Below are 15879 nucleotides of genomic sequence, written 5' to 3'. Positions count from 1 at the left end.
GACTGGACAAAATTCTGTGTAAGGTTCTTTCCCATCATCCTTCCCTTTCTTCCTAGTATTGCTTGTTCATGCAAAAGTTCTGTAGGAATGATGGTAGGAGAATTGTTCTGTATTACTTGAAACTTTCAGCACATCTAGGTGAAAGAACATACCCATGTCTACTTTGCTTCTGTGCTTTGACTTTTCATGGTGTGGGACTGGACATAGATTGGTGAAGTGGCATTGCTGCACAAACATCAAAAAGTGGGCCTGTCCGTGATACAGTTCCTTAAGTTCTTAACAGAAATAGCATGTGGGTACATGTTTAAATACATTTGTAGTGCCTCCATGAAATGTTAAGCCAACACAGAGCCTCTGCTGTCTCCAAGTTATTCATGTTCAAAGCATCTGTACAGTTACTGCACTCATAAATATCTATATGCAAATAACTGTTTCTTGATTGAACTATTAGAGTTTGCAGGTCACAGAAAGAAGTGACTTTATAAAGGCTTCCCTTATGCACATACTGAAAGATCTTTAGATTATTTATCTTGACCTGGTTTGTGTCATTTCCTATTACTTTTAATTCATTTATTTTAGAATTGAGCCCAATACTTCAAGTAAAGTAGGTGCAGACTCCAGAAAAGCATATGGTCCCAGTATGAAGGCATACAGAAATGGAGAGTCTACCACTTGTGTTCCAGTAGTTACCTTGCTGCTTAGCATACTGCTACCTTATTTTATTTTATTTTGTCATATTTCACATTCCTTGTTATGATTTTTTTTTTCATTAGGCTATAATATAAAATTGAGAAATGTTTGGCTGCAGGTACAGTCTAGCAAATACTGTGGGTTCAGGTGGGACAGAGCAGGAAGAAATAGATTAGCCTAAATCAGAGTGCTAAAGATCAGGATCTACAGACACCTACTTTTGTAATGCCCCGTGCTGCAGGAAAGATCTGTGTCACTTTCAGTTCTAACTTTGTGTGCCTAGTCTTTTATATTGGTGTTCCTTCCATGCTCTTTGTTTATTGTAAATAAGCTGTACTGGAACCATCAGTAGTAATAGGCTTAAAAAGAAGAGTCTGAAAAATAGTTGTAAAAGTATCATCATGACGTGGCTTTTGATTGTGCTAAGATGAGTCTAATTCAAAGTTCCTGATGCAAAATTAAGATCTCCCCTCACATTTACTCAGGTAGCTGCAGGGCTTGTAGGTGTTGAAGTGAGGTTCAGATGGCAGACTACAGTGGTACTGAGGACTGCATGTATATAATTATGCATAAATTGTGCCCAATATCTGGATACATGGTGTTTCCCAGTATACCTTGGTCAGGAGGACAGCGAAATCCCTTAGTCCAGCTAGGAACTAAGCTCTTCTCTGACCTATCAGTCCCTGTAACAAATATTTGCAGCTGAAATTTGAGGGGTGAGCATTCATTCTATGCAACCTGAGCTTAGATATAGTTTGGGTCACTTTTATTTTAACCATAGAGGTATAATAAAGGTGATCGTACCTCTATGATTATAATAAAAGTTATTATCTCCCTTCCCTCCCCCTCCACATTTTTCTATGTTGGAAAAGCTAATTCAAATAGGGAAAGAATACAAAGAATAAAACATATTTCAGCTGATATTTTAAACTTGGAATATTGAAAGCATTAGAGTCAGCTTTGGTCTTTTTGTTGGAAAACTACAAAGTCAATTGTTCAATCTTTCTCTCATCTTGCATAAGAACCAAGAGATGATTTTTGCAAGTGAGCAAGATTTGAAAAAACATCCTTGTCTTGTATTGGTGAGTTAAAAGGCAGTAACTATCTAAAGTCTATTGTAATTAAAGAAATATTTGCTTGCTATAGGATCTCTCTTTTGATTTCAGGCTTATTTGTATCTGTCCTTCAGGAAATCCTGCTGCTGTCTTTAGCCTAAAAGAGCAGTCTAATATCAATGTATCTAATCTGTTTAAATCAATCTAACCTAAAGAGCTGTCTGTGTGTCATAATTCTTTTGCAAAGAGCACAACCAAAATCAAACTTTTAAATTGATGAACAAAAGCTTTCATTTTCTAGTGTTCTTTTAGAGAAAACTTTATACAGGACAGCAACTATTAATTTAGTATCTCTTCCAAGGTTGTACGACTTCCTAAGGGAGTTCACAAAGATGTACAAGGACTCCATACTACTTTATTTTTGCTGCTTTATGACTCTCAATGACTGCAGTAATGGGTCTCATAGTTCTGACTTCCTTTTCTGTTTAATGAGTGAAATATTATTACTTTGTTAATTATAAATAATAACTTCTCTAAGTTATTAATGTCATTACTCAGAAATTTTTCGATAAATATTCTGTGACCTTATTACATATAGGAAATAATTTTCTATTCTCAATATACTTCTGAAGAACATAGGCATTCCATTATTCTGAATATTTTCCTATTCTTGACTAGAGCAAAAAAACCTTAGCATTTTTTTCCCTCTGTTGTTGCAAAACAATAACCTGGGGTATTTATTGTGCAAGTGCTATGATGTTTATAGGATGCCTTTTTTAAGCCTTTTTTTCCCCCTTAAAATTTTTAACTATGACCAAATGACCTAATTTGTGGGGATCATTTTCTATTAAATATATCAAGCTGGTTTAATAAGTCTCCTAAACAGAGTTAATAGTATTGATATTTTTTTTTCTCAAACCAAGACACATTTAGTATCTTATAGACTTCCTTAATGTTTTGGTATATCTTTTGCAAGTTTGACTTGAAAACAAACTGTGTCTTTGTGTTGTTAATTATAGTTTTAAAATACACTATAAACCCAAAGAAAAGTCTATGAAAAATGTCAAAATTCCATTCAAAACAAATAAAAGCTAAAAAGTCAATAATCGCATTTGCTTAGTACGCACTTAAGTTTTTCTGACCTTGAAGATTTAGACTAATATACAAAAATGCCTTAAAATAACTGAGCTAATTCCATGTCTGATAGCTACTAAGCACACTGGATTAATGAGAATAATTTAAGTTACATCTGTTTTTAGTTTAATCCATTTTATATTTACATCCTAGATGGCCTCAAACTAAGACGCATAAAATTGCTAATGTATTTCATAAATGACTGCAGAATCTCAAGCTGTCAGACCTTGTATTTCTGTTAGCACGTTTTTGAATCAAAGATTTTTGGAAAGAAAAGAGAATGTATATCAAGTAATAATATTTCTATGCTAATTAATTTTCTCATGTGAATGATTTTTCCTTTTCCATTCTAAATTCACATTTTGTCCTTTCACGTTTTTGGTTTGTTTCTGTTCCAATATTTAAATCAATGCCTAAGTTAATCAGTGCTGCTCTCAGGCTTGTGACAACATTTAAACCTGGGTTAATTTTGGTGTTATTTCAAAACTGCAGCCAGTGTTTTATTCTCTTGGTTTGTGTGCTGTGCTAAACCAGAGCTTGTCATTTTGTGTAGTGATCTGCTTAATTCTTTGTCTAGTAGTGGTAGGAATGCTATTGGAAAAATGGCTTTTTGCCTAAACAAAGATGGGGGTGGCAATCCTAAAGGGTGGATTTTTTAAAAATGAATTTTTTGCTTTTGTGTGCATACATTATTAATTCCTTTTCCCCATTGATTAGCACTCGTATTTCATTACTCCTGATATAACTGGATTGCCAACAATCCCTGAAAGCGTAAGTATGCAGTTTCTTATTTATTTAGAAGTACCAACCTAATTCTGTGGGTAGGGCTGAACTCGGCTTTTTTTTTTTTTTATTATCAATAAGAGATTTTTTTCCCAAGACTGTTTTTAGAGTGTGATTGATGTCTATTATTACAACCTTTAGCTTGTAGTTACTGTTGCATTCATCATTAACCTGTTTTAAAGCATTAACAGGGCATTTTTGCCCACTGCTGTAGTCACCCTTTGTTCATGATTACTCGGCTTGTTTGCATTTATTGAGATTATTTATGTAAAATATATTCTACTTCTGCACCTCGTATTATTTGAATACCTGCCCTTTAAACGCTGCGTTGCTAAGCTGCAAATTCAGCTATCAAGATATGCAGTTATTTTTTTTGTGCAAGAAGGCATTGTTTCAGGCTTTCTGAAAACATATCATACCTGCTTACATTTGGATGGTAACCATGCACCAGCAATGCTGGTGGTGGTTATTATTTTTTTTATCAAGACATGCATTCTGTAGATGCTACATCCTTGATGGTGCTGGGGGTAGGTTGCAAACATGAAATCTCAGATCACATTCTCTATGATGTGTTTATCTGGATAACAGCTAATAAGGAGCTTTGAAACTTTCTGCTTTCCACTCTTGCATTTAAGTCTGGAATTGAATATGGATGTAAGGATATATAGTTGTGCATTTTTACACTTTCAAATAACAACTTCCTTATGCAAGTTGAGCTGTTTTGGGGGTTCACCCCAGTACAAAATCACTCAGTACTGCAGAACTCGCTCTTGGTAGATGTGGTGTTAGTGCAGGAGGTGTGATGGAAGTGTGCTCACAGCCTCTGCGTTGGTGCAGCAGTGGGGCATGGTGGGGAAGAGGTCCCAGTCATCCGCTCCCTGCCTCCATGCTGCAGGTGAGAAGGGAGGTTGTGTCCCTCAGCATCTCAGCTGGGCGGTGGCCCCTGCACTGCAGGGGGAAGAGAAAAGGGGAAGGAAACAGAGCCCAGGAAACTTGGGCTGGTAAGGATTGGTAGGGTGCTTATAGCAGAGGGAAGGTCTCTGGGTGCATCTGTGATGGTGGAAAGGATTCTGCACAAGGTGCAGCCCTTGTTGTAACCCTGAGCTATGCAAAGTTACTGGGTAGAGGAGTAAAAGAGAGAACTGTTGCTACAAAGGCTGTTTGGGCAGGACAGACTCTAGTTTTTAAATGTTTGGCTGGGGCTTTGAGCAACTTGGTCAATGAAAGGTGTCCCTACCCATGACAGGGGGTTTGGAACCAGATGATCTTTAAGGTCCTTCCAAACTTAAACCATTCTATGATTCTATGATCTGTTTCATCTTACGGGCTGAATTCCTTATTTTAAAGAATTCTCTGTTCTAGCTTACTATTTGGGATTCTAATAAAGCATAGTTTTGGAGGTTCAAAGGTGTGTTATGCGTTCAACTTGAAAATGTGGCAAAGCATCATTTAGCTTCTGACTGGTGGAAGATCTTGTGGTAGTAGCACTTTGGATTTATTCTGTGGGAGAAAGGAAAAGTAATTTTCAAGGTGCCTTTCTATAATTCTGAGTCAAGATAATGTGATACTAATGGAGAGTTAGAACATGCAGGGAGTGAAGACACGAGGTAATTACAATAAATTAGCAATAAAATGAGTTTCCTTATTCTTTGCTCCAAGATCAACATCTTTCAGGAGCAGTAACTTTTCAGGTGTAATACAGAATAACTGTGACTGTCTCCCAAAGATCCACTGGTCTGTGCGAAATTGCAGACTTTTTACAACAGCTTTTGCAAAGCAGAATCAGTTTACCATTATCATCTATAGTGTTAGAAGGTATCTGAGGTAAATTGGACTCCAGTTATCAAGGTGGATTGGCCTCTGACAACCAGTTAAAAGTAGCACACGAAAAACCAAAGTTTCAGTCTCAGTAGAGTGTTTGTATCCTTAAAGCTCTTGTTTTTATAACTTCTGAAACTTTATGCAGCATGGACCAACTATAATCTGTGCTCTGTGCCTTTGAATTAATAATACATTTCTGAATTTGCATGAAACTGGATCGTCCGTTGGATCTTCTTTTGTCTTTTCAATATATTTTTAAATTTAATATCGCAGTATATCCAAAAAGGAGGTCAATCTTCTGATAATTATCCAAGCTAACATTTCATATAGTGGAGTCTGTAAGGAGATAAACCAGCAGGTGGTGATAGGTAGCTCTGCCCCATGCTGCGCTCTGTGATAGTGGAGAGCTGTGAGCTGGAGAGCCTGTAGCCGGCAGCTGTGTCCTCGCCCCGATAGGAGAGGTGCCAACAGTCAGCAGGGTCACCCTGCCCTAAAGCCTTTACCACTTGTCTTGCCATCAGTTTGTTTCAGGGTTGCATTGCCTTGCAGCCAGCTGTTGGCCACATCCAGAATACCCTAACAGTTCCAGTGTTCTGGTCGCTATCTTTGGGTTGGAGCACGGTTAGTAGACCTCCTACATTAATATTCATAATTTGTTTTTCCTGAGATGAGTAAGAGTTCTGGTTGCAGATACGATAATGAATGTGTGAAATAGGATGCTCTGTATATTATGAGGTGTATTAGTATATTTTCGTATGTATTGTCTAGCATTTCCAAAAATTTGCTGTTGTCCTAGGCATTTTTGCTGGTAGCTATTTTAGCTTATTCAGAAGCTTATTGCATGTCTCTGCACTGTGCCATGCAGAAATACTCTTAAGTTCAGAGATCTTTCTTTTAAGTACTCTTAAGCTTAAAAGAGATCTTTTTCCCCCAACCTCTTTCTCTTCCCCCCCGTTTTGAGTGGCCTAAACTATGAATAAGAGGTGCTGGTGAGTTTGCTTTTCATTCAGCCCCACAGTGTGGATGGCAGTGGGGTTCTTTTTAGGAGTGAAAAGTGTGGCTGCAGGACCGACCCAGTACCTTCTGCCCATGCAGCTGGACATTTGATGTCTGGTCCATACAGCTCAAGTGAAAACAGTTTTTTTCAGTCAGCTGTTTTGCTGTACTTGAAGTAAAATAAAATGTGTTGACTTTGGAAGAGCCTGGCAAAATAGCACAGTTTTATTGTTGTAGCTATGATAGAACAGTTATTGCAGTGGTGGAAGATCTGTTTTTGGGTTGGGAGTAATGGTTACTTTAATTAGCATATGGTGCTATGGGTATAATGCCAAATGTCATATTTTTCAAAATTTTTGGGGGAAAAAAAGGGGGGGACAAGTCTAAATTCATAAACATAACAATGAGCAAAATATGAATAACTTATACCAAATTAGATTTTCATTGGCTTTAAAACTTAATTATCCTTAAAGCATGCAAAATTTAATGCAGAGGGATTTCTTTCATAATTTGGGTGGGTTTTTTCCCCACCTACTAATTGGACAGATTTATTTTTTTTTTAAGTAATATATTTAATGTTTCACTTAGCTACTGTTGTTGCTGTATTGTTAACATCTTATTTATTTAAACAGAGAAACCTCACTGAATATTTTGTTGCTGTGGATGTGAACAACATGCTGCAACTTTATGCCAGTATGTTGCATGAGAGACGAATCATTATTACCTCTAGCAAACTAAGCACTGTAAGTACTTCACACATCTCCTTTTAAGTGGAATATATTGAACATTTCACAAAACGACCTGCAGACCTTTGTGGTTTTAGATATTTTCCATGTGTACTTATAAGACAATATCTACATACTCTTCTGATATATGGTTTTAGTCTGGCTCTTGAAGTACAAAAGTCTGATTTATGTAAGAACTATTCAGATACATTAAGTCAGGTTAATTATTTTTTCTTATCAGGAGATGAGAGTTCTTTAACTCTCCTGAGTTCATTTCTGTGCCTCCTAACCTAAAAAGAATTCTTAAGGGCTATTATAAGATCTTTATTATTCACTTGTGTCTTATGCCATTGGAGCTACTTGAAAGAAATCAAGGGTCCCTAATAATAGCAGCTTTCTTAACCTGGTAATAGATAGATTCATCTTTCTTAGAGTGGTTTGGGAGTGCATACTGTAATATCTCTGATTTGGAGCAGCTCTTCAGACTGATAATAATGTACAACTCAAAATAGCATTTTTTATTAAAGGTTTTTAGGCTACATTAATTTTAATTTTTTTTCCTGCTTTATTAGACTGCTTAATAAAAGAATGTTGAGTTTCATTTTGGAAGTATGCCTAAATATTCAGATATTATTTTGTTTTAGTCTTCACAGACTCTTACTGGTTTTTAAAATATTCTCTATTTTGAAAATATTCCCAAGATTAATTTTGCATTACTGTAAAACTGTCATTTTATAAAGAACTTTCACGTAGAATATATTTTTTATGCATAATGTTTAGCCTGTTAAGCACAGTCATTAAAAATACCTTTATTTTTTTTGAACACTACTGCATAAAATAATTTTTATATGTTTTCTGTGGTGGAAAATCAACATTATGTTCCTGAGCACTGTTACTTGTACTACTAAATAAAATGAACAGCTGTTTTAAACACATTGGGTATAGTATTGAAAGTTAATCTTTTTCAAAGACTTGCAGGTGCTGATTTCCAGTACATACATGAACATGCAGGGAGTGAGTTACTTCAGATTCTAACTAGTGGATAAACCACCTTTAAGTTATTTTAAGTCAAAGGTAAACTGGAGAAGACTCAGAATAGCCTTACAGGGCTGACAGGTTTTACAGTTCTTGGTGGTAGTAACAATAACTATTTTCCTTTTTGGGGAGTAAAAGAAATAGGGGGTCATATAAGCAGAGGCCACGTGAGCAACTGTAAACCAGAAAAATAGTGAATGAATGATCTTCAAATTACCAGTCTTTGATATATTATTTTAACCACCAAACATTTTATTTTACCTTAAGAAATGTCCACATTTTATCTGCACCTCCACCAACCCCAAAATAGCTAGGGGAAGAATTGAGTGTTGCAACCTGGCCCTAGTCTTTTACTTCTTTAGTAGAGTGGCAATAGGAATCACAATGGCAGCTTTGCCTGTGGAAGATTTATTCTGCAAGTGGGCAGGAGTGTGTCTGCTTAACATGATTTGGAAGGGTACTCTTGGGCTGCGTGTAGATCCTCTTAAAACTTGTTTCTGTTAGCCTGGACATCTCAGCTCTCAGTTGCTATTATATGATGAGAAGAGGAGGTATCAGGATTATACTGCACTGATCCAGACTGCCTTATTTCTTTGTCTGTATTCCAAACGCTTTGGAAGTCATTACAGAACAATAAATAGAATATGTTGGTTGTGAGAAGCTTTAGCTTTGTTCAGAATTCAGCTGTTTATTTCAAACTTTTAATGAAGTAGTAATTTTGATGGTGTTTTCACTTGAAAATTTATATTCAAAATTTATATTCAATGATAGGTAACAATAGCAAACATTAGTAATGGCATTTTGATGTCCTGAAGAATGTCTCAAGTTGTGAATGTAAATTGTAGATTGCAGGTCAAGTCCAAGAAGAGACAGCACATCAATTTTACTTCTGATTATTTCTTCAGTCTACTAGTGTTACTTAAGTCATAGCTAAATGAAATTACTGCCACATCATGTCTGATCCACATTTGATATAGGACTGGGTTAATTTTCACTTGCACTAGTGAGTTCTGATAAAAGAGAAAAATAGACTTTGGCTTATCAGGAACTTAAGGGACAGCTGCTACCTGCTAATCTCTTTCATAAACAGAACAGGACTGATGCAGTGAGGTTTGCTTCTTTACAGGGCAGCGTAGTTTTTAAAGTAAATTAAACGCTTCTCAGTATCTCCTGTAAGAATTTAATTGACTTGCCAGGAATGATTAAATGTTTTTGGCATAAGATACTGCTTCTTTAAAATGTTGGATCGCTTAATATAATACAAATAAGCAAATGGAGTGTATTTGGACATTAGCATTTGCTAGCATTGTGCTTACTGTTGTGTACAAAACACAGCAGATTGGTACTTTTTGTTGCAGAGGTCATGTTTTAATATTCCTAAATTACAGCTTGATACCTGAAAAGATCATTTGTTCAAAAATAGTGCTATCAAGTGCAACTTTCTGTTAAGGGAGTTGTTCCTTATCTTTCGGGTTAACTGAATATCAAGTGTGTATGTCAGTTCATGAAGACTGGGTTGTGATGTCACCTTCAAGTTATCAGCTCTGTTTCGGTTCACTATCTCAGGGCAGTGACTGATAACAAAAGGCATAATTCAAGGCCTGGCTCACTTTCTCCTCACCCTTCTTGAGGGGGGGTCAGGAAAGGATAACTACACTTGCTTGTGTACAGGAATTCTTTGTCTAGCATTTTTACCCTCTAAATTTCATGCTTTCATTGTAGTCAAGGCTTGCATTGGAGGAAAAAAGAGGAAGAGGAAAGAGGGTTGCCTATTTTAAGCTGTTGAATAGAGTTTTTTAATGGGGGGAGGAATAAAAGGGGTGTGTTTCAATTGTCAGCTTATTTTATTTCAGCCAAGCAGGACTTGTTTTATGTTAATCTTCTGATTTTTACAATTATTAGGTATTCTTTGCATCTTTCTTTAAATTGATTTGCTGTGGTTTTACCCCTTTAAGTTCTTTGGTGGAGATCTTTGTCTATTTGCCCTGCGAATTCCTATGAAGATGTAAGCGGAAACTTCCCACCACTTCTTTCTGTCATAGCTTCTGGGTCATTATTTCCCCTAACTGTTGATTCTTTTATTAGCTTGACTTTCCAACCACTTTAATAATGTGATTATCAGCAACCTCACAGCTTACTTCAGGCTTAGAGTGAGATGGATTCAGCTAGCCTGAAGGATTATGCTCTGTAAGATGTTTCTAGCAAAAATTACCATTTCTGGCTTTTGAACAGCAAACTATGAAAGAGAAAACAAATTATATGGCTTTGGATTAAGTGAAAGGATGAATGAAACAAAGGAATTGATCTATTCACAGAGGTGGCTGTTGTTTCGCTTTAGCTGTAAAAGGAAGACCTTTCCTAAATGTTATTCTGTATGTTCTTGCACAGCACTGTTTCCTCACACGTTGATGCATCTGCATGTGTTATTATTCGTTGCATAGAGCTGTATGAGTTTCAGTGCAAATAATTTTTTTAATTCAGTCTTCCTATAAATTATTGAAGTGCTGGGGATGGCTTTTCCAGGAAGGCTGAACTATGGCATTGATTTTATGCATGCTGGAGGCAGGCCCTAGATGTTTTAGCCCCAAGTGCACCTGCTGTGGTAGTCTACCAGAACATCATATCACACTCTCATGTATTCAAAGCAAAGGAATAAATCATGACTGTACAACAGTGCATCAGTTGACTTATTGCTGTTTTGTGACCGGAGGTAGGAAGGATTGCTGTTTAAAGCCATGTCATCGGTTCTCAAGTCATTCAAGCATGAAAGCTTGTCATATGCCTCTGTAATTGTACCTCACCAGTCTTTCTCTAACTAGTCAGCTGGGGCTGTGCGTTTTGTCTCAAACACCCGGCTGGCCAGTGTCTGACAGGAGCTTTCTCATCATCCTGTCAGCAATATGCTAACTAGAGTGTATCTTCTGTGGCCTACACTGGCAGGTGGAAAGGATGCTACACTTTAAAGCAAATGCCTAAACATTATCTCCATTTTGACCAGTATTTGTTTCAGGTAGTACAAGTCTGATGTGTCTGAGAGCATGGTGGTTACAAAGTTCTGCTTTGTAGTGCCTGTAGGCTTCTCTGGTGATCCCCTTGAAACCAAATGTATATGTCAATAAACAATACAGATTTTTTTAATTTTCTTTTTTGTGGTGAAGAAGCACTGAATATAAATTTACACACAAACATACATTTGTGCAGTCACTTTTAATGTTGCTTATATGCACAGAGAGCTTTCTGCAGTTGCATTAGTGAGGTGTACTGAGTGGTGGCTTCATGTTCCTTGCCGTGTTAGTCTTCAAGTATGGTCATGCTGTTCATGGTTGCTCAGGCACTGGGAAGATGTGGAATTTCCTTGGAGAATGTAATACCAGCCACTAGAGAAAGCAAAACATCTCTCACTCTGAATATCTTGTCTTTATGAATCTTTTCACTCGTCCTGCAACTCACCCTAAATCTGAGATTAAGTTTAATCTAAAATCCATATGTCCCAAAGCAGTGATATTGGCAAGTGAATCGGAAAACAACTGTGCTGATTATCTGTTTCTCTCACTTCACTTAAATCTCTTTGTGGTTTACACGTTGGAGATTCATTGATATGATTAAAAGCTGCCAAGCAGCACTTTATGGCTGGGTGAAGTCACTGGGGTGTGGTTTTGGGAGCACACTGTGCATGTTAGTGTGGAGCTTGGAAAGTCATATAGCTCCTCTTTTGTATTTTTATGTTTCTAAGTCCAAAGCTGGCTATTTATGGAGCCTCTTCTCTGGTGCACACTAAAGATCCAAGACAGTGGAACAGTTGGCTCCATACAGGCCATCCATGTTGGAAAAACCAGTAGCACTGGGAGCTGTCATACAGCTTGGTCATGTGATCACATTGCCTTATGCTAGGGTGATGCTCCTAATTGTGATTAAACAAACTAAAGCATCTAATTTATTTGAATTGTGCACTGTAGTGCTGTCACAATTTTATCTAAAAATGTATTTATGATGTGTATGGCAGATCCATGGTAAATAATACTGTTCTAATGATGAAAAGAAGTAGATTTAAAATTTAATTTATATCTCAAATTCCTGCAATGTAGTACATAGTGGGCAGAAATGTGCAAGGGCTAAATTTAGTTCTTGGAAAACAAGAAATAGATGGGAATTTATTATTAACTTGCAAGGCAGAACAGATATTCCACTGATACTCATTGAACTCCCAGAAGCATAATTAGAAGTCATTTTGGAATATTAGGTCAATTAGACCATTTGGTCTGGGAGTAGATGAGGAATGGTGTTTAATAACTTATTTAGATTTTAATAGTTCAGGTGTAAGCAGTCTGAGATAAACTGGGGAGAAGTGGGTGTTGTGGGTGCATTTATAGTCCCCTTGGGATCCTGTAAGGAGTGTATTTCTGGCAATGAAACTATGTGATGTCAGTATCGAATCAAAATGTGGTTAGGATATACAGCCAGACCTGGAAGGCTCTCCCGTCTTGAAGTTTGCAATAGTTTTCCCATTGCCACGGCATAACATTAGGAAAAATAATTGTGAAATAATTTGTGAAAAGAAATTGAAATGTGTAGTCAACAAATCATTAAATTATTTCTCTTTTACTAAGGGGGGGCAACAATAAAAAGTAGCAGACTGTTGTTAACTGCCACCTATGTAAACCAAGAACATGTTTCATTGGGGTTTATTAAAAGAATAAAATAAAATAAAATGCCAAACCCCCAAGACACGCACACACACCCCCCTGAAAAAAAACCCGAAACAAAACCAGACCACACCATAAAAGCACGTAGACAGAAAGACAGTCCTAAAAAAAAATATCATTTCAGAGTTATATTTGTGACTTCTTAGCACTTCCATGAGAACTCAAAGATTATCATAATATGGGCCAAAGTTGTTTCTTTTTCCAATTCATATAATCTTTGGCAATTCAGTAGAATCTGCCAGAACAAAATGCTGTGCAGAGCCAGTGCAGGTGCTGCTGTGTGCATATGCAGTCTAAGAGAAGCCTATCAGTGCTGAGTTCTTGTGGTTGGACTGTATGAGAACTGAAAGTGTCTGTATTCTGTCGACCAGGACTGTCTCACCCCCTAAAAACAATACCGCTGAAGTCATTGAGGGTCATGTGAAGCATCAGATGTGAAGACAAGTTATTGAAGGGTGTGTGAGTGTAATATCTGCTCTCTGTTCTAGTGTGCCATTATGGCAAGATTTCCCTTTTTTCACAGCCACTGCTGCTTTATCACTCTTTTTTTCCAAAACTCAGTGGTTATGTCTACTCTTGCTCACAGTAAATAAGTTGTCTGTCAGCTATTCATAAGGAAGCCGTTCCCTGCTGCTTCTTAATTAGTGTATGGCAGAAAAACATACCATGGAGTTGCTCTAGGGGAGAAAAGATTAATAAAAATTATTTTCCTGGACATTTTCCTTTCAGAAGTGAGAAACATTTGTAGAACTCCCTTGTTTTATGGGAAACTAGCTCTTCCTGCATGAAGACAGGTCATCAAATAAAGGAGGGAGGAAAGGGTGAGTTAGGAGATAGTCAGGAAAAGGGACAAAAAGATGTGCATGTTTGTGTTCTGTGTTTTTGTGAGAGAGGAGGAGATGAAGTTGGGAAATAAATGAATGTCAAAATGAGAATGAACAAATTATCAAGAACGTGCAGAAATGAAGAAATAGGAGGAAACAAATTATTGAACAGATCATATAAAGAAGCATAGTTAGTTTATTGTAGGATAAACCAATATCAGAAGTGACATGTCCTTGGTATAGGTACAGTGTGCAAGTGGTATTCCTTGTTGAGTGCTCACCTGTCCGCTACCACTTCAATTTTATTTTGTGCTCAGCTTCCACTGCTGGGAAACATGTCACTTCCAGAGCCATAGGCAAGGAACAAACCGTGTCTGCAGTCTTTTCTTTTCCCTTCCAAGCTAGTGCACAAGAATGGAGCCATAATGCTGCTTTGGAAATCAAGAATTGCAAGGAAAGAATGAAATTGATTGTATATGAAGTGCTGTCATATTCATGAATAACACTTTTATCCTTCCTTTCCTCCCCCTCAGAAATAATGATAAGAAGTGGGTAGTACTGGAAAACCACCCCCCAAAACAAATGCAGGGGACATTAAGTTTTTTTATATTTGTGTTTTCTTTTTTCACATTTAATTTTCACAGTGGAAAAAGTGGAATTTTTCATTTGGAGACTAGAAATACATTTCCCTTCTCCTGCCTGCCTCCTGTGAGAGAGGAGAGCTGGGGGTCACATTTCGCCAACAGGAGGAAAATGCATTATGGCTCATTTAAGGTCTTCTCTCTTTTTCTTCTTAAAGATTATGGGGATGGCAGATGGGAAACAATTAGCCAGGAGCTAAATTAAAGAAATGCATGAGAAATGGGTTTGTATATCATGGCTTGAACAGTATATTCTGTTATCTTTTTTTGCTGAATTTTGTTTTCATTAGTGACTTCTGACTTCTCACCAATGCCAGCAGGATGGACTAAGCTTGTCATTCAGTTCCACTGTTCATTCTTTAGAGCTGGGAAGGGATTTATGCTCTGTTGTAATCTAGTGAAAGCAAAGGCTCCCTTCCCACTTCTACTCCCCAGCAAGGTTCCCCCACCTATTCAAGAAATGGATGGGAAGGTAGGTCTTGATAGCTGTTTAAGTATCTGTCACAGGTTTGGTGCCTGATCTCATTCCTGATCAAATGGGATTTAGATATGGATGCACCTCTAACAAAGCTTGTAATCTTAGGAGATGTAATAATGTAGAGGAGGGGACTCCTTTCACCTGTACATCTGTTACCCTTTCAGGAAGCAGGTAATGGTTTTGCTATAGTTCTTGTGAACTGGGAGTGTTGGGGTAACAGCAATAAGAGTTGGTCCAGGTTAAAAACTACTGTAAATGTGGTGGAATGGTGACCTGTCCCCTACAATTTATTGCCATAGGTATTAATAAGTAGATGAGATAACTAAACAGAATCTTTGGCATCTTTCAACATATGTGTGGTCAAGGCAGTGGGAGGGAAACAGTTCTTTGGCCCAGTGAGGCTGTGAGGGAGGAGGGAGAGAGCACAGCAGAACCCATTTCTGGACATGGTGTTGACAGAGATTGACAGTGCTTGTGGATTTTTCAGGAAATGGTTTCATCACAGTAATTCTTTAGCTGCTTACAGTAGCTTGTGAAAGGTTGTATAGTATCACAGGTTAATTTCACTTCAGAATTTTGTCCAACTTCTGTTGCTGTTTTTGGCTTTCTGACAAGATTCTGCTAATCAGTTTCTGCCTTTCTAGTTTGTGCGTTGTGGTTTGTACAGATCTTGCCACCTATGTTCTGCCTTTTTGTAGAAAATAATTTATATAGATAAAAGGTTACTGCCAGGTAATTTTGGGCCAGGATATGCGGGATACAGAATAATTATTGTCCTGTTTTACTCATTAAAGTCATGTGAATAATAGGTATCAAATAAGCATATGTGTGAATCTGCAGCAAGTTTCAGCCAAAGTAGTATGGCTCTAGACTTGTCAGTGTTTTAGCAAAATCTAAAACTGGGGAGAAAGAAAGAAAGAAAAGGAAAGAAAAAGAGGCCATTCTGTTTGATATCCAAAGTGGAAAAGTTCATTAATGGAAGTGAGCTTTGAGG

At 37.3% G+C, this 15879-nt stretch overlaps 1 protein-coding gene across 3 annotated transcripts in view; it reads left to right on the top strand.

Moving 5' to 3' along the window:
* DENND1B (DENN domain containing 1B) overlaps positions 1 to 15879 on the top strand; it is a 159559-nt gene that overhangs the window by 85958 nt on the left and 57722 nt on the right. For 2 of the 3 annotated variants that reach the window (XM_061378960.1, XM_061378962.1), the window contains 3 exons: positions 1713 to 1772; positions 3597 to 3650; positions 7112 to 7222. In XM_061378960.1, coding sequence (XP_061234944.1) covers positions 1713 to 1772; positions 3597 to 3650; positions 7112 to 7222 — 225 coding nt within the window. The remainder of the gene's footprint in view (positions 1 to 1712; positions 1773 to 3596; positions 3651 to 7111; positions 7223 to 15879) is intronic. The other variant, XM_061378961.1, reaches the window with a different exon arrangement.

The sequence above is a fragment of the Neopsephotus bourkii genome, unplaced genomic scaffold (assembly GCF_033783945.1).
Source record: "Neopsephotus bourkii isolate Nb327-2 ecotype Australia unplaced genomic scaffold, CSIRO-AGI_Nbou_v1 NB_1768, whole genome shotgun sequence".
Lineage (NCBI taxonomy): Eukaryota > Metazoa > Chordata > Aves > Psittaciformes > Psittacidae > Neopsephotus > Neopsephotus bourkii.
This window is presented reverse-complemented; position numbering and strand designations above follow the sequence as displayed.